This window comes from Sinocyclocheilus grahami, unplaced genomic scaffold (genome assembly GCF_001515645.1).
Source record: "Sinocyclocheilus grahami isolate Dianchi unplaced genomic scaffold, SAMN03320097.WGS_v1.1 scaffold1657.1, whole genome shotgun sequence".
Lineage (NCBI taxonomy): Eukaryota > Metazoa > Chordata > Actinopteri > Cypriniformes > Cyprinidae > Sinocyclocheilus > Sinocyclocheilus grahami.
The window spans coordinates 149,992-168,228 of record NW_015506836.1 but is presented as its reverse complement, the minus strand read 5'-3'; the positions used below and the strand labels follow the sequence as shown (position 1 = coordinate 168,228).

General features: G+C 39.2%; 1 protein-coding gene and 1 long non-coding RNA gene across 4 annotated transcripts; one reads left to right on the top strand and one right to left on the bottom strand.

Moving 5' to 3' along the window:
- The first annotated feature begins 5,868 nt into the window (after positions 1-5,868).
- LOC107571835 (uncharacterized) lies at positions 5,869-6,751 on the top strand. Its single transcript, XR_001607241.1, has 3 exons — positions 5,869-6,161; positions 6,305-6,363; positions 6,693-6,751. It is a non-coding gene; the product is annotated as an uncharacterized lncRNA (long non-coding RNA).
- A 1,864-nt stretch (positions 6,752-8,615) lies between these two features.
- Positions 8,616-17,704, bottom strand: LOC107571834 (nectin-3). Of its 3 annotated transcripts, none has more exons than XM_016258220.1 (6): positions 17,517-17,704; positions 16,880-17,218; positions 10,896-11,198; positions 10,431-10,536; positions 9,483-9,622; positions 8,616-8,845 (listed from the first exon to the last, which is right to left on the bottom strand). In XM_016258220.1, exons 1-6 carry the CDS (start codon positions 17,596-17,598, stop codon positions 8,694-8,696), a joined length of 1,122 nt encoding a protein of 373 aa, XP_016113706.1. In that variant the 5' UTR covers positions 17,599-17,704; the 3' UTR covers positions 8,616-8,693. The 3 variants fall into 3 exon arrangements, with proteins under 3 accessions (XP_016113706.1, XP_016113709.1, XP_016113707.1); XM_016258223.1 differs by lacking the exon at positions 8,616-8,845 and adding an exon at positions 10,176-10,240 and having other exon boundaries at positions 9,603-9,622; XM_016258221.1 differs by lacking the exons at positions 8,616-8,845; positions 9,483-9,622 and adding an exon at positions 10,081-10,240.
- Positions 17,705-18,237: the final 533 nt, after the last annotated feature.

The window sequence follows — 18,237 nt, the reverse complement described above, 5'->3', positions numbered from 1 at the left end:
TACAACAGAAAGTGTCCAACACAAACACAAAAAAGCCCACAGTGCTCAACCAGTGAACCATGGGAAGTGTGTGTCATGGAATTGACCTTTCGACCTAAATAAAATGTTTCAGTTGTTTAATGAAGTACTGTATGTGTAGTACCAATATCTTGCCACAGATATAATTATACAAAATAGTCACAAAAAGTTATAAAAATGAATAAGGTAAGCAAAGAAAATTAAATAGGTCTAATTTAACTACCTAATACAAATAACCTAAAATGAAAAAGAAAAACAACAACTATAACAACCTTTTTAATTGTATCACAAACACACACACACACACACACACAAACCACTGCCCTAAGACTAAGGTACACTGTAGATATGCTTATTGAATATACACCATTGTTCAAAATTTTGGGATAGCTATGGTTTAATTTAAGTAAATTGCTACTTTTTTTATGTTACACAAATAAATACTGTTCTTCCAACTGTCTGTTGATTCAGAAGACTTGAAGAAGACACAGGATTATGATTTCCACATTTACTAAGCACCCACGCCGTACACACCCTGGCTCCTAAGAGAACCACACTTGAACCAGCGAGGCACTCATTCTCCTCCCTCCTTCTCTCTCTTTCCCCTTACACACACACAGGGACGGAGCCTCTTTTCACATCCAACTCGAACATCCAATAACAGTTCGCAACACAAAAATGAATACAGTGCAACACTAACATTAAGCACATTGTTATCTATAACACAACATGCTTGAACATGCTACAATATTAAGTAAAGTCACATAACTCTCAATAAACTAACTTTAGCTGACCTTGCATCACGATTACAGTTATTCTGCAATGAAAATAAAACACATCTGGGCCCGTATTGATGAAAAATCTTAGTGCAAAGAGTTGCTCCTTGTAACAAAATTCTAAGAAAATTCTTAGAAATGTGGGTGTTTCCTCTTAAAATTAAAGAAAAGATCCTAGTAAAGAAAAAAATAATTCAGAAAGCCTCAGAAGGCCTTAGGTCCAAAATTGTTAGGAAGCCACATCACCACAAGTTGTTTGGGAGGGTTTCAAGAAAATTCCTCAGCTCTCGAAAACAAACTCCAGCATATTCAGTTGTCAGACATGACTGGAACTTCACACGGGACTGGGTTTTATGATCAGATGAAAACTAAACAAATGAGCTTTTTGGCAGCAAACACTCAAGATTATAGGCATTATAGGTCAAGACTCAGAGCTGTTATCTTGGCTAAAGGAGGTTGGAATAAGAACTGAAAAAAGGGTACCATTAATTGGTGTATTAGAGAAAATTCCATAATAAGATTCCGCTTTTATCAGAAATCTCATTATTCTCATTTTCAGCTGTGTTACTTGAAATTGAAAGGTTAAGGTTTTATGAATTTTTTGAATAAAAGATCAAAATGATTAACAGTGCAGATTTATTTTCAGATCCTTTTTTGTTCATATTTACCAAGGGTGCCAATCATTTTATATATATACACCATATATATTGTATACAGTATATATTTTAATGTTTTTATTTACCATGCTGTCGTACTTAACATATTTGATAGGAAATGAACAGCGAGACAATAATGTTCTGAAAGTGCTATAATTGTTTGTGTGATCACTTTGCTTATAGAAGGTTGTGACAGACACAAATCATCACTGCTGCATAGTTATTTTTCCAGTTGCCAAATATGTTAATGTAGTTAATGTAGTGATTATACTTACATTTCTGGCGCTATGGCATTTCTGCGCTGTGTCAGAGATGTTAGCATGTCTCTAAAAGATCGGTCACAAACATGATCCCTGCACGATCTAATGTGTAGCGTCTTATTAACTCAGTCATGCATTGTGTGCAACACATTTCTTCTCCCTCTTCAAGTTTCATCCATTTTCTCCACTGCTAAAGAAACTCTTAAAAGGACAGTTCACCCAAAAATCATTTACTCACCCTCATGTCGTTCCAAAACTGTACTAGTATTTTTTTTCCTACTATGGAAGTCAATGACAACCACCAACTGTTTGATTACCAGCAATTTTCAAAATATCTTCTTTTATGTTCGACATAAGAAAGCAACTCATACGGGTTTGGAACGACATGAGGGTGAGTAAATGATGACAGAATTTTCATTTTTGGGTGAACTGTCCCTTTAAGCCTCTTATAAGTCCGTCTGTACTCCTAACAATTTTGGACCTAAGGCCTCTTTTAAGGGTTCAGAGGCTTTCTGAATTACTTTTTTCTTTACTAGGATCTTTTCTTTAATTTTAAGAGGAAACACCCACATTTCTAAGAATTTTCTTAGAATTTTGTTACAAGGAGCAACTCTTTGCACTAAGATTTTTCATCAATACGGGCCCAGATGTGTTTTATTTTCATTGCAGAATAACTGTAATCGTGGTGCAAGGTCAGCTAAAGTTAGTTTATTGAGAGTTATGTGACTTGGATTTCTGCACTGCAGTATTGTATGTTTGTTCAGTGACTGGCCCAAAACAAAAATTGAATGCTCACAGTAAAAGCCTCTCTTTTAAGGTGATACATCAATGAATCATTATGATACCTACTTTTCCAATACTTATTTGGAAATAATAATATTTGACAAATATATCCCTATAAATTTCTACAGCTCATCTACAAGTCAAAGCATGCAAAAAAACAGAAATTCTGGTAATCGCTGTCTGTTGTGACCATAACAACACCAACCAGGACAGCTGGGAACATGAGCGTAGCTTCTGCTTTTCTCACTAGCTTCTGCTTTTCTACCCACGTCACAACAGCCTGATCGTGCAGGTTCACATTTGCAGCACAAATATGACCCTGGACCACAAAACCAGTCATGAGGGTGAATAAATAAGCTTTCCATTGATGTATGGTTTGTTAGGATGGGACAATATTTGGCTGAGATACAACTATTTGAAAATCTGGAATCTGAGGGTGCAAAAAAATCTAAATATTGAGAAAATCACCTTTAAAGTTGTCCAAATGAAGTTCTTAGCAATGCATATTACTAATCAAAAATTAAGTTTTGATATATTTACGGTAGGAAATGTACAAAGTATCTTCATGGAACATGATCTTTACTTAATATTGTATATTGTATAAAAGCGTTGGATTTGGGCTATACGAAGAGATGAGGGGGTGGCATTTACATTGAGGAAGGGCAGCACTTTTGTGTGTGCTATGCACTTCACGGAGGATGAAGTCCGCGTCCATCCACAGTCCGGGCGTAAATATCTTGCACCGCAGGCTGTGCCTTCCAGGTTTTCGTGGAACAACTGGGGAGACGTTAAATCACGCCAGACACGGACGGCAAAAAGAGGTGTCTGTGGTGAGCAGGAGGAAGCAAATGTTGAAATGGAGAGTGTTGATGCGGTGTTGCTGGTGCAGGAGCACGATTACAACAGCCGCCCTCCTCCGGGTGAGTAGCTATAGCATGTTGTTAGCTAATACAATAACTACAAATAGCCCAGAGTCGACAAAGATAGACAGAAGAACAGTAGGTAATTGCTAATTAAATAGAAATTATATAATTTTCTAATATATACAATGCTAGATATATAAAATTACGAGCACAGTTATGCTAACAATGGATCATGTTAGTAAGGTGAATGTGTTGTATAATTATTTGCATGGTCTGCTGCAAAGTGCAAACTAATAACACGATTTAAACCCAGTTATAACTGTTCATTTTTACCCTTGTCAGCCCGTTTATACTGCTCTCTGTGGATTAGCTCAGTGGTTCTCAACCATGTTGCTGGAGCCCCCAGCACTGCACATGTTGTATGGTTTCCCTGTCTGACACACCCATTTCTTGACTTATAGTCTCTTATGAGCTAACTACATGAATCATGTGTTTTTGATTAAAGGGACAGATCACACCAAAATGAAAACGAAGTCTTCATTTACTTACCATTTACTCATCCTCAGTTTGTTCACAAAGAAAGATATTTGTAAGAATGTCAGTAATTAAACAGATCTCAGAATTTACAGTGATGTTATAACTATTATATAATTGCATAAACCTGTAATAGTTATTTATCAAATTGAGTTGTTGTTCGTCAGAAATGTACTCTAATAATGAATTGTCATGTTTAACATAATATTTAAAAAAAGTTTTATTTTGTTTCTTTTTAATTAGGTGCTCTTGATGAGGCATTGGGAAAAATAAAGGAGCTGGAGGAACTGGTGTCAAGCCTTACCATCTCTTGAGCTTTGCTGGATAGATGGTGTGTGTCTGATGAAGACTTCAGTTATTTCACAAGGTTCTCAAACAAAAACATATTTTTTGTGTTCTGGAGATCTATTGAGCCCTCTGCATCCAAGATTGTGTACTGGTCCAAAGCCAAGAGGATTGGAATTTCAACTGTGGAGAAAGAGGTTGTGAAGCCAAGCCCCCAGCGCAAGATGCAGCTCATTGATGAGTTTTTCATGTTTTGCCTGCGAGTCGCTGTCGGTCTTCGAGAAAGAGTTTTGGCCGAGATATTTCAAGTGAGCACTTCTACAGTGAGTCGCATTATAATAACATGGTCAAACTACTTATACCTTGTGTTGGGATCAGTTCAAATCTGGATGACCCGGGAGCAGGTGAGACGGACAATGCCTGTGAAATTTCAGCAGTACTGCCCAAATGTGAGGGTCATTATTGACTGCACAGAGTTCAGATGTGAGTGCCCAGAGGCAATTACCCTCCACTCTGAAACATTCTCAACTTACAAGAGCCATACCACCTTCAAAGCCTTAATTGGAGTGGCACCCTGTGGTGCAATCACATTTGCATCAAGGTTATTCACTGGCTCTGTCTCTGACAAGGAGTTGACAAGGCTGTCAGGAATCTTGGACTTACTGGAGCCAGGTGATGAGGTTATGGCAGATAAGGGCTTCCTCGTTGGAAAGTTGTTGGAGGATGTTATGGCAAAATTAATCATCCCCCCTTTCAAGCACAGTGACCAGTTTAGCAGAGAGGAAACTGAGAGAACCCAGGCCATTGCCAGACTCCGCATCCTTGTTGAACGTGTAATTAGACGAGTAAAAGAGTACCACATTTGGGATTCCCCTGTTCCCCTCACTTTAGCAGGCACCATCAATCAGATGTGGTCCTGCTGTTGCATGATGGCAAATTACCAGGGTCCTTTAGATCTTGAAGGTGAGATAAAATATTGGACAGAATAGCAGCCTGCTATTTTTTACTCAGTACAGCCAAATCAGGTGCCATGTGTCTCCTCTTCTCATTACTTTGACATTATAACACCAGCTAGTAACATCCTCTTCTCCTTGTAACCCAGTGCCATCATTCTCACCTATTTTACCTGTCAGTAACATTATCATCCTCCTGCTCACCAGCCAGTAACATCGGCCACCACCACCACCTGCTCACCAGCCAGCAACATCAGCCCACCACCACCTCCTGCTCAGCAGCCAGTAACATCGGCCACCACCACCTCCTGCTCAGCAGCCAGTAACATCGGCCACCACCACCTCCTGCTCAGCAGCCAGTAACATCGGCCACCACCACCTCCTGCTCAGCAGCCAGTAACATCGGCCACCACCACCACCTGCTCACCAGCCAGTAACATCGGCCACCACCACCTCCTGCTCAGCAGCCAGTAACATCGGCCACCACCACCTCCTGCTCAGCAGCCAGTAACATCGGCCACCACCACCTCCTGCTCAGCAGCCAGTAACATCGGCCACCACCACCTCCTGCTCACCAGCCAGTAACATCGGACACCACCACCACCTCCTGCTCACCAGCCAGTAACATTGGCCACCACCACCACCTCCACCTCCTGCTCACCAGCCAGTAACATTGGCCACCACCACCACCTCCACCTCCTGCTCACCAGCCACCACCACCACCTCCTGCTCACCAGCCAGTAACATCTGCCACATTTTTCTTTGCCTTGCCACTCAACAAGAGCAGGTACAACCTCTTATAAAAGTTGTGTAGTCACTATTGCCCTGTTTAATAAAAGAAGCCCCATGATATATCACTACATAATTTCATAAATTTAGTACCTTAAATTACTTGTGTACCTAAAAAAAAACCTTACCTGTCACTTCTCCAGGTAAAAACAAATGTGTAATTGTAGCAACTGTTCTGTTCTCATTAACAGTGTAAAAAAAAAATTATTGCAAGAATCTTCAGTCAACCTCATTCCTTTGCTAGGTAAGTAATTTCTGTAATTTTCATTTTCTATTTATTTAGTATTTTGGTCAATATTCTTATTAATTGTGGCCAAGCATTAAGTAGCATTAATAGATCACCTACACACATTTTATAACAGACATTATATTTGTTTCATTTACCAGAAGCAGATAAAAGCTTGTCCTAAGCTAGCCTACTTTGTGACACTGTGGTCTATCTTGTCGTAAGTTTGAGTTTTTGTTACCCTTTTCAGACAGGATTGTAAGTTATATTATTTGTAGGGCTTCCCTCGACTAAAGATTTTTCTGGTCGACTAGTAGTTGTTCATTTTAAGTATTAGTCGACTATTAGTCGCATGTTTATTAATAAACCATATAATGAGCCTTTTATAGCATAAAGCACTCAAGCGCACACACCAACAAAAAAAAAGGGTTGCCACAGCGTACTGGCAGAAATAATAATTATGAATGTGTCTGGGAAAAACAGCAAAAGAGACTACATTAACATTTTAATAATTAACATAAACTAACTCTTCTTAATGACCTGCAACAGCATCTTTCAGATTTTTAGCACATTGACTGTCATTGACTCATCTTTCCAGCTTGGGAAAAGTAAGTTTTAACAATATATTTTCAATGTTCGGTAATAAAGATTTGAAAAACATATCATAAATCTTAATCTAAATTAAATAACAAGCTATAAAAAAAATACTAAAGTCTACTGCAGTTAACGCTTAAATGAACTATGAATGACTAATCATCTGATTTATTTTTCTTGTGAACTAAATGACTATTTAACAGTGAATGATAGAAACATCATTGGTTAGGCAACACTTCTTGCCTATTTTCTCCCTAGCAAAACATGAATGTATGTGCCACAGTAGAATTCATCAGCTTTAGCCTTGATTTCTTGGATCAGCTCATCATTTCTCCATACTCTCTCCACAGTGAAGTCAGCCCTAGTATTTGTTAGGATCACACCAGATCACACCAAGATAAGCCAGTGACCATCAGCTGACCCTGGACTTGCCAGTGGTAGGTGTGTGATTTCCTTAGTTTTGCTTGGCCCCCAACAAACTCTGTGTGTGATGCCTCTCCTATGTCTTTCACATCAGGGCACTTAACTTCTACCAGGCCATAGGGAGGGTCTTCATTTGGATCTACCACCTTGCCATCTGGACTAGCACCAAGGTGTGGAGCTTCGGGGTGAATGATGAGACCGCATGGAAGTACATTGACATTGAAGGTCTCAGCATAGCAGCGAAGAACCTCTGGCTCAAGTTCCACTCCTCTACGCATTGCTTTGGTCTGGGGGGCACCTTTAATGATCCTGCCAGCAAGTGTTTTTGCAGTGGATTCTGACCTCACACGAGCTGTTTCGTAGAACTTGCTTGCTGTAAGCCGGAGGCGACGCATGCTAAACCAGAGTGGGCTTTTAGATTGATCCCGTGTTCCCTCCTCAATGATCCCTGACATTTCAGGTGTCACCTCCAGGCTCTGCATATGCATGAGTTCAGCCCAGCTGCCAGGGACAAAATTATATTGTGGAAGTGTGTATTGTGGGACAGGTAATGGGGGGAATTCTGGTGCATTTGGATGGGTAAGCACATCCATTGGCAGCACAGCAGGACACTGGTAAGAAAGCAGTGAACCTTTTGGGACCTCTCCAAATTTTGATGAAACCATGGTTACAGCAGACATCCCATCAACAATCTTTGCGATTAGTGGTTGAGGTCGAAGGGAAATGAGGGATGCTGCTCCAGCAATCACATCATTATCAGGCAAAGGTCCTAAAACAAAATGTTTGTCTCACTGTGTTAATTGTTAACTATTTCGAAAATGTGTTTTAGTAGTATTTGGAGAGTACCTCCATATGCTTTGTACAGAGTTGACTGCACATATATTAATGATTGGGAGAAAACGAGTTTGCACTCCATTATGACAATGACTGTATGAATGAATGAATGAATGATGATCGTAACAGGCGGCGGCACGACCGGAAGTAACGCTTCCCTACTTCCGTTCTCGGCCGCCATATTGTGAAATAGGCCTATCTAGCATGTCTTCTATGATCAATCCATTGTAATCTGTGTTAGTACTCCCCCACAATGTGCTGTGTGCATTAAAATCACCACACCACTTTATGATTTCCATTTCCTCCAATACTTTCTAGCTTATCCTTGCTTAATCTGTCACATGGATTGTAAAAGTTAATTATTCTAATACTCTGTACTCCTTCCCATATTTCAACCACTACAACCTCTTGCTCGCCATATACCTCAACTGTTCTATACCCAATATCTTGTTTAATAAATGTTGCTACCCCACCACCATTTCCTTTACATCTATCTCTTCTGACTGTAATGTATCCATGAATTAAAATTTTTTATTGCGGTTTAAGCCACGTTTCTTGAACACATAATGTAAGGACTATTTTCTTGATTTGTTATAATTTTTAATTATAACAAATTATAAAAGTAAACTTCCCCAGCACTACTCGGCACCTCAGTCTGGCTGTGACTGACATTTACCACGAGTTTACATATGATGATGCCTAATTAAAAGTGTTTACTTTTACTGTACTTTTACTTGAGTGTGGAACATGAGGCATTTTCCCACCACTGCTCAATATGTAGGCCAGAGAAATCCACAGGACGGCACAGCTGAAGACCAAACCAAGAAGAAGCCAACAGTCATCAGTGGATCCTGCAAAACATAGAACAAGAGTGGAGAGCAGTCAGCTTACATATTCTAACAGGCAAAAAGCCAGTTCAATTCATTTGAAAAATCATTCTAATTCTATGAAAATAGTGAAGATCACATCACAACCGTAACAATAATGACACAGAGGAGCAATATCATTGGAATCAGAATGACTTTTTCCAGCTGATAAATGATGAAAAGAGCCAATCCGAAATCTACTCGACTTAAAAAAGCTTGAGCATTTAAAGCAGCAGATGAAATAACTGTAGCATGCACTTATAATAAACAGAAAGTTATTGTGTTTTGGTGTGGATGCTAATATCATTATTTTTAGAGCTATTATTCTCTGTCTGAGCAGGCTTTAATCCTCACATTTTACATTTACTTTAGATGGCTTCCCATCTACAGGATTGTACAGATTTTCTGCAATGCACCAAAACCTGACATACATTTGTGGTTGTTGTTGTTTATGCCAATTATGTAGTGTTTTAAAAACAAGAAGTAGCTTCAAAAAAAAAAGAAAAGAAAAAAAAAAGCAGCAGCTAAAGAAACACCTATTTTAGAAACATTTACCACTATAAACTCTGCATAAAAACTATTGAAAATCATTTTCAAATATAAAGATTATTAAGCGACTCACCAGTGTTATTCACATAGAGGAAACCTGAAGCACTTCCATACCGGTTTGATGCCGTACAGATGTATACACCATTAAAATCAGAGGAAGATTTTGGGATGAAAAGCTTGTTTCCTTCAGAACGAGGAGTACTTCCATTCACTCTGTTAATAAAGACACATTAGGGAGACTAGTGAATCCGACATGTGATATATACATGAGCATATGTGACCCTGGAGCACAAAAGCAGTCTTAAGTCACTGGGGTATATTTAATACCCTACAATACACTTTATGGGTCAAAATTATAATTTTTTCTTTTATGCCAAAAATCATTAGGATTTTAAGTTAAGATCATGTTCCATGAAGATATTTTGTACATTTCCTACCATAAATATATTAAAACTTCATTTTTGATGAGTAATATGCACTGCTAAGGACTTCATTTGGACAACTTTAAAGGCAATTTTCTCAATATTTTGATTTAAAAATATTCAAATAGTGTCCTATCCTAACAAACCATACATCAATGAAAAGCTTATTTATTCAGCTTTAAAAAAAAACTGGACCCCTTATTACTGGTTTTGTGGTCTAGAGTCACATATACTGTACATGTATATATGTAGCAAAACAAAAACTTGAAAATGTTAGACAGCATAACATAACACATAACAATGATGAATAATGATGATAATTAATTAGTCATCATATTTTATACTTATATTATGTGTCCGATTCCACACTTCTTGTTTTCTGAATCCAAATGTTCCCAAGTCTTGAGTACTAGAACGTTCCCAAATATTACACTTACACATATTGTTTTCCATCATCCAAACTAAGTAAAAAAAACAAATGATATTTATAGCAACAAAACAGCTATGCCTAAAAATTAACAAGCAACTCTGCCATACAACTCTAAATGTGTCTGAAATGTGTAGGAATTAAAGTACTAAAAAGTACATGATTTCATTACTTGATCCAGATGTAGCTGGTTGGTGTTGGGTTACAATCCACTGAACAAAGATATTCTTGAGTCTGTGTTGGATCATCAGGAGATATCACCACCAATTCTGGGGGATCTAAGAGTTGCAAAATATAATAATAATACTTTAATGCTTTAATTATAATAATATATGACTTACCATAAACATAGTTCATGTAGTTTTGAATCTAGGGATGCTTCATTTACAGGAGGGAATCTGTGCCGTTTAACTTCCTTTTTATAGAGGGATGAAAATGTCCTTGCTTTCCAGCTCCACCCACCAACAGATTCCAGATACAGAGGCCCACCACAACTTACAGCCACAGTAAATCTGTTAATAGTCACTCAGCCTTTACCAGTGGCTGTTGTATTCTTTTTGCACTAAGCTAGTTTATGACTTGTTTGAATTTGTTTGACAGTGTTTACATATACAGTGTAAATGCATATGTTACTTACAGTGGACATTTATTATGTAGTCAAGTTCTAGCTCCTTTGTCAGTGTGCTGTGTTTTACCACACACTGGATCTTCTTCTGGTTTAAATCTTTAGATGGTGCACCAAGTATTTGGGACACAGCCGTGACGCTTCCATCTGTGTGCTCTGTGTAGCCGATTTCTGTCCTCAGTGAGTCATTTAGAGCTCCTAATCTCCAAAACACCTCTGCTGCAGGCCGGCCATTGGAAGCGACACATGATGCCAAAATAATGTTGAAATGACTTGAAACAAGTGTCTTCCCTGTAACATTTCCCACCGGAGGAACTACATTTTACAAAAAAAAAAAAGACAATAAATGAATTATGTCAACAACGTGAACATGATGAAATAGTTGGTTTGGATTATTACTTAAAGTAGATTTTTAAAGTTCTGCCCAATAGCTAATCCTTTTTTTCATGCTATGGTTGATAAATTGCAGTATATAAAACATATGTAACCATGGTTCCCCGAGGGAACGAGACGCTGCGTCGGAAAACACGCTGCCAGACTTGCAAATCCCAACCTAGTGTGGAAGAGCACAGCTATGGCAAGAGAACAAGGGAGCCTGGAGTGGCTCGCAAATCTAGGTCATAGAACCTGATGAATGTGAGGTTTGGCCAGACCAGGCGCAAAGTTGAGATAGGAAGGGGCCATAGAAAGGGGAGTGCAGATCCCCAACTCTCTATAGAGGAGATATAACCAAGAGAAACACAGTCTTTAACGCAGGGGTGTAGCCATCATTTCAGAAGTGAGGGGGACAGAAATGTTAATATATATATATATATATATATATATATATATATATATATATATATATATACTGTATATATTAATATAACATATATAAACATATAAACATAACATTTCTGTAATCTATATAATCTACCAGTCAACAGTTTTTGAACAGTAAGATTTTTTATGTTTTATAAAGAAGTCTCTTATGTTCACCAAATCTGCATTTATTTGATCCAAAGTACAGCAAAAGCAGTAATGTTGTGAAATATTTTTACTATTTAAAATAACTGCTTTCTATTTGAATATATTTTAAAATGTAATTTATTTCTGTGATCAAAGCTGAATTTTCAGCATCATTACTCCAGTCTTCAGTGTCACATGATCCTTCAGAAATCATTCTAATATGCTGATGTGCTGCTCAATAAACCTTTTTTAATTATTATTATTAGTATTATCATCAATATTTAAAACAGTTGAGTACATTTTTTTCAGGATTCTTTGATGAATAGAAAGATCCAAAGATCAGCATTTATGTGAAATAAAAAGCTTTTGTAACATTATACACTATACCATTCAAAAGCTTAGAGTCAGTATAATTTTAATTTTTTGGAAAATAAATTATAGAAATCAACACTTTTATTTAGCAAGGATGCTTTAAATTGATCAAAAGTGAAGATAAAAACATTTAAAATTTTACAAAATATTTATATTTCAGATAAAATGCAGTTCTTCTTAACTTTCTATTCATCAAAGAAACCTGAAAAAATTATACTCAGCTATTTTCAACATCATCATAATAATAAATGCTTTTTGAGCAGCAAATCAGAATATCAGAATGATTTCTGAAGGATCGTGTGACTGGAGTAATTATGCTAAATATTTAGCTTTGAAATCACAATAAATTACATTTTAAAATATATTCAAATATAAAAAGGTTATTTTAAATAGCCTAGTAAAAATATTTAAAAATTTTACTGTTTTGCTGTACTTTGGATCAAATAAATGCAGGCTTGCTGAACAGAAGAGACTTCTTTTAAAAACATTAAAAATCTTACTGTTCAAAAACTTTTGACTGGTGTATAGTCAACCTTAATTTTTCTCTCATTTCTAGCTTTTAATTGGCTTAGAAATCAGATAACTGCTGGACAATAACCAATAATAATGATTTGTTTATATACTACAAACACTTTTTTTTTATCACATAATAAGGCAGAATAGTTCGTATACTGTAATAAATGCTGTGTCAGTTAGCACTGCATTGTTCATATACTTTATTTATTACCTGGAGATGACTTTACAAACACAAATAAACCATATTGTCGCAATCGTATGTTTAATGTCTTCACGTTTCCAAACGTTTCTGTTTTTCTGAAAACAACTGTTTTCATACAGCGATAGCTGGACGCTTTTGTCCATATTAGAAATTTCCTCATTCGACTTTCTGCGCGAGCACCCTCCGGCTTCGAGTATGAATGAAACATACACTGCACAGAGTGTTTAGCGCTCTGCGATGTTCATCTCGCCTTATTCTGGGTCCGAATAAAACATCAGATCATGCACAGACTATCCTGTCTCTTTGAATTTAAATATATATTTATTCACACCGGCTCTTGAAAACCTCTATGCGAACACACTTGCTCGAAAAAGTGCGGAACGGGGCTACTAGCAATAGACGGACCCCGTCCCGACGCACTCTCTCTAGAACTCCTGGGAGCAGAGCGATCGGTGGAAAGGCGTACAGACGAAGCCTTAGCCAAGTCTGTACCATAGCATCCAGCCCCAGTGGAGCTGGATGAGTCAGAGAGAACCAGAGGGGACATTGCGATGTCTGACAAGTCGCAAACAAGTCCACCTGAGCCTGGCCAAAAACTCTCCATATCTGCTTCACCACCTCGGGGTGAAGCATCCATTCCCCGGGCCTCGGTCCCTGCCTCGACAGGATGGGTTGATATAAAAGACCACCGCTGTGTTGTCGGTGCGCACCAACACATGGGAATCTCTTAGGTCTGGAAGAAAGTGTTTGAGGGCTCGACACGGCTAGCATCTCCAGGCAGTTGATGTGCTACGTGAGATGGCGACCACTCCACAGACCGCGGGCAGGGTGGCCACTCATCACTGCATCTAAACCAACAACATGCCTGTTAGATCCTGTACCCACTAAATTATTGAAAGAGTTGTTACCTGTAGCAGAAGAACCGCTTCTTAATATTATTAACTCGTCGTTCCAGCAGCTTTTGAAACTGCTTGACAGTGAGTGACTGGCCTTCTCTGACTCTCGCGAATGCAGTGAGGATCAACTCGATCTGAGCAGGAGACAAACGTGCCTGCATCGTGGTCAAATCCCACACCATGCCCAGATAAGTGGTCCTCTGTAATGGAGAAAGCACACTTTTCTTGGCATTTAGACTTAACCCCTACTCTTTCATATGAGCGAGAACGACATCTCGATGCTGAACCGCCATCTGCTCTGATGGAGCTAAAATCAACCAATCGTCGATGTAATTGAGTATGCGGATGCCCTGGAGTCGCAGAGGAGCCAGAGCAGCATCCACACACTTTGTGAACGTACAGGATGAGAGTGCTAGGCCGAAGGGAATGACCCAATATTGGTAAGCTTTGCCCCTGAAAGCAAACCTCAGGAACTTCCTGTGACTGGGAAGGATGGAGACATGGAAATAAGCATCTTTTAGATCTATCGTGACAAACCAGTCCTCGGACCTGATCTGAGACACGACCTGTTTGACAGTGAGCATTTTGAACTTCAGACACATGACTGAGCAGTTCAATAGCCGCAGATCTAAAGATCTAAAAGATCTTCTCTTTCATATCGGACAGGGTCAACCATAAATGCTTCTCCTCCGCCACCAGAGCTGCCATGGACCGCCCAATGGCACGGGCGGTCTCCTTGGTGGCGCGGAGAGCTGAATCTGCAGTTCTCCTCAGTTCTAAGATGTTATCTGCTTTGACTTGCTCGCCTTCATCTAGCTCTTTTAGCAGGTCGGCTTGGTACGCCTGTAACACTGACATAGTGTGCAGAAGTCTGAATTAGTTCGCCTTCAGAGACGATGCCACGCCGGGGGACAGATAGCTCGCAAGCGTTTTCTTTACCCGGGGCATCGCTCTGTAACCGCATTCACCCAGTCCCGCCACATTTCCATAGTAATCAGAGGCGGGGATGAATAAGCGGGCCGAGAATGGTTTCTTCCACGATCTCGACACCTCGGTGTGGAGATCGGGAAAAAACGGTTTACTTTTCTGCGGTTCAGCCTGTTTCTCGGCGGGCCAATCGATGTTTAACTTGGCAACCGCACGAGTAACTACCTCCAATAGCTCCTCATATTGTGGTGATTGAGGGGGCGAATCCTCGGAGGAAGATAGGAGAAGCGCCGAGCCCGCTCTCTGGGATCGGAAGTCCGTTCTGCGGTTTCTTCCCCCCGGAGAGTGGGCTCGGCGCTTCTCCTATCTTCCTCCGAGGATTCGGGCAGTGGATCTGGCAGGTGAGGAAGAAGATAGGGACTGGCTCGTCTCCATTCCCTCCACCAGATCCAGCTGCGAACCCCACGAGTGCAGCTGCCTCTCCACGTCGGCGGAAGCGGGGCCAGCACCGTGAGGAACACTGGTGAAGGCTCCCTCCTCAAAGAGAGCCTTCCGGGAGTGAAGCAAACGCAGTGGCAACCGCTCACACTGTGGGCAGTCGGCCCCCTTGAGACCCGACCCTGCGTGCTCCGCTCCCAAGCAGACCATGCACAAACTGTGTGTATCCCCGCTCGTGATGTAGCGTGGGCAGGGAGGAACACACAATCTATAACGCGATCTGCTTTCGCCCTTGTTTGTCTTTACTTTTGTTTCTTTAGGCATGCTGGAGCTTTATGTTGCTGAATGCTTTGTGTAACTGGACAGACAACAGTAAATAAGACTCACAGAACATAGATCGTGACCGACACACACAGAGAGCTTTGCTGAATGACAGAAAGCTAACGCCGGCAGCACCTCACGTGCTTTTAAGCTTCCTGATCATGACGTCACCTGCCTCTGACGTCTCGCCCATCGATTGGACTGATTACACATATGATTCAGAGCTTGGTATCGCTGAAGGCGTTGCCCTAGCGTTTTCCGACGCAGCTCGAGTTCCCGAAGGGGAACAGTGGTTAAGTTGTATTTACAACACTGTTCTAGAACAGTTTAACCCAAATATTCAGATGTGTGCAGCGTATTTTATGGAGGACTGTTTCCTGATCCTGGTAGAGTAGACTACAATGCTGGCTGTTCTGACTCACAGACTGTAAGTACGTTTTTTATATTAAAGAATTTGCCACTGACGATTCAAACGCGAGTTTTGAGTAGTGTAGAGTAGCGCCTGTTGATTTTCATTTCTCCGATCACAAAAGCAGACATGGTTTTATGTTTACGCAGCGTGATACAACGCGTAAAAAGACAGAATATGTCATTATAATCCGTAATTATGTCCCCACTGGATGCAACAAATGCCTCGTTTATAATGGGTTTTAATGTTTTTGTCTCGTCGCTCCGGCCGGACAGGGCATCACAGTATGGTAGGGGCGTAACATTTCTGTCACACGCTTGAGGTATTCGGCCAATCACAATGCACTGAATAGCTGGCCAATCAGAGCACACCTCGATTTTCAGACCGATGAGCTTTGTAAAAATCGACGCGTTTCAGAAAGGCGGGGCGTAGAGTAGAAACAATAATGTACAGTATGTGGAAAATAATGTTTTATGATGTTTTATGAACCTTAAACTGCATAAACAAATTTCATTACACCAAATACACAAAATAATGTTCTTTTTAGCAACATCATATGACCCCTTTAATAATAAATAAAAAACGTAATAGTTTTTGTCTTTCAAATTTAAATTTTTATGTCAAATACATTGACCGTTGGGAAAAAAAATAGACAATAATTGTTATGTTATTGTGCATTCAAGCACTACCATTTCACTTTTACAAGTTTTGGTTTAAACACACCATGTCTGTAAGAGGAAATGTAATGATGAATCATTTAAAAGGGAAAATTCTGCCCATTATGTGCTGTTAAATTCTGATGCTTGAGACAATGTCTTCTGTGTTCAGCGAAAGAAAGTTAGTTGCACAGAGTTGGAAAAACATGGGAGGGTAAATGACAGATCTGTAATTTTTGAGTGACTCATTTAAGCATTTAAATTTAGAGTTTAAGCAGCTTTAAATCAGAGAATATCATTCACAGTCTTACCAAGTACGGTGACATTGATGTTTGTCTGATTTTTTCCACTAGGAAATATGAAGATACAAGTATAGATCCCATCATCCATCAGTGTCATTCCCAGCAGCTGAACCGATCCATTCTTCTCTTTAATATTCCCAATAAATTTGACCTTGTCCAGTAAATCGTTTTTGTGTTCAGTTTTACCATCTTTGTCAATGATTAAAAAGGTTTCCTGTTTAGGGTTTTCTCTTGTCTGTTTCTGCCAGACAATATGAGTTAAATTATTCTCTGTTTCAATCAGATGACAAGACAAAGTGATATTTCCTCCTTTTTTGACTGATGCATCATGACTAATAATCTTAACCCCTGCAAAATACGTACAAAGAAAAAAAGAGTGAGTAAACATATAAATATCTTCTGGAAAATAAGTGAGCTGTGCTCACGAATCCAAACTGAATCGAGGTTGATTTCTGTTTTGTCAAGTTTGTTAGCATGACAACACAAATTACCCAAATTAATTTGATTTAATCTTAATTTTCTGAAAAGATGGTATTATGTTATCACTCAGTAACATAACTTAAAAATCACTAAACCCCAAAATCCTAAACTCATATATCCAATACATATAAGTTAACATAGAGTAAATAAAGAAAAAGCAACTTACCTGTTATGCTGTTGCATTTGAGATAAATCAAAAACAGACTGAAAAATAAGTCAAAAACATTTATTCTCCAAAGCAGATGCATGTTGTCCAAAGCTGTTAAAAACCACTTCTACTGAACTACTCTCACGTCTCTCGCTCTAGTCTGTGTGCTCAGTGTGATCCAGCTGTTGCTGACTGTCCGCATATTAGAAAAAGACTGACAAATCTGTGGACCGTTGGATGAGCAGGAGGGAAGGGAGAGTAGGGGGAGAGTAGGAGGAGCGAGGACCAAGAACACATATTTGTGTGTGAGCCCACAAAGAAATGAGTGGAGCCAACAAATGCTGCTGTTTTTCATGGTTTGGTTTTGTTCTTGTTCTTTGTCACTGTTTTGTTTAGTATTGCGGTTTTGAATTTAACTGTTCATTTAACTTGACTATCTGTTTAATTTATCTTAAAGACTTAATTCACTCAAAAATGAAATTCTGTCATTAATTACTCACCCTCATGCCGTTCTAAACCCGTAAGACCTCCGTTCATCTTCAGAACACAAATTAAGATATTTTTGATTAAATCTGAGAGCTCTCTGACCCTCCACTGACAGCAAGGATATTCCCATGATCAATGCACAGGAACATAGCAAGGATAAAATAGTCCATGTGACATCAGGGCTTTAACCGTAATTTTACAAAGCTACGAGAATACTTTTTGTGTGCAAAGAAAACAATAATAACATAATTTA

Bases quoted from the DNA above. Each gene is read 5' to 3' on its own strand.
- LOC107571834 (XM_016258220.1), bottom strand. From the start codon at position 17,598: ATGCATCTGCTTTGGAGAATAAATGTTTTTGACTTATTTTTCAGTCTG. The intron at 11,199-16,879 runs GTAAGACTGTGA...TGTAAAATGTAG, and splicing joins CATCAATGTCACCGTACTTG to TTCCTCCGGTGGGAAATGTT. The intron at 9,623-10,430 runs GTAATGAAATCA...CTTTATTAACAG, and splicing joins ACCAGCTACATCTGGATCAA to AGTGAATGGAAGTACTCCTC.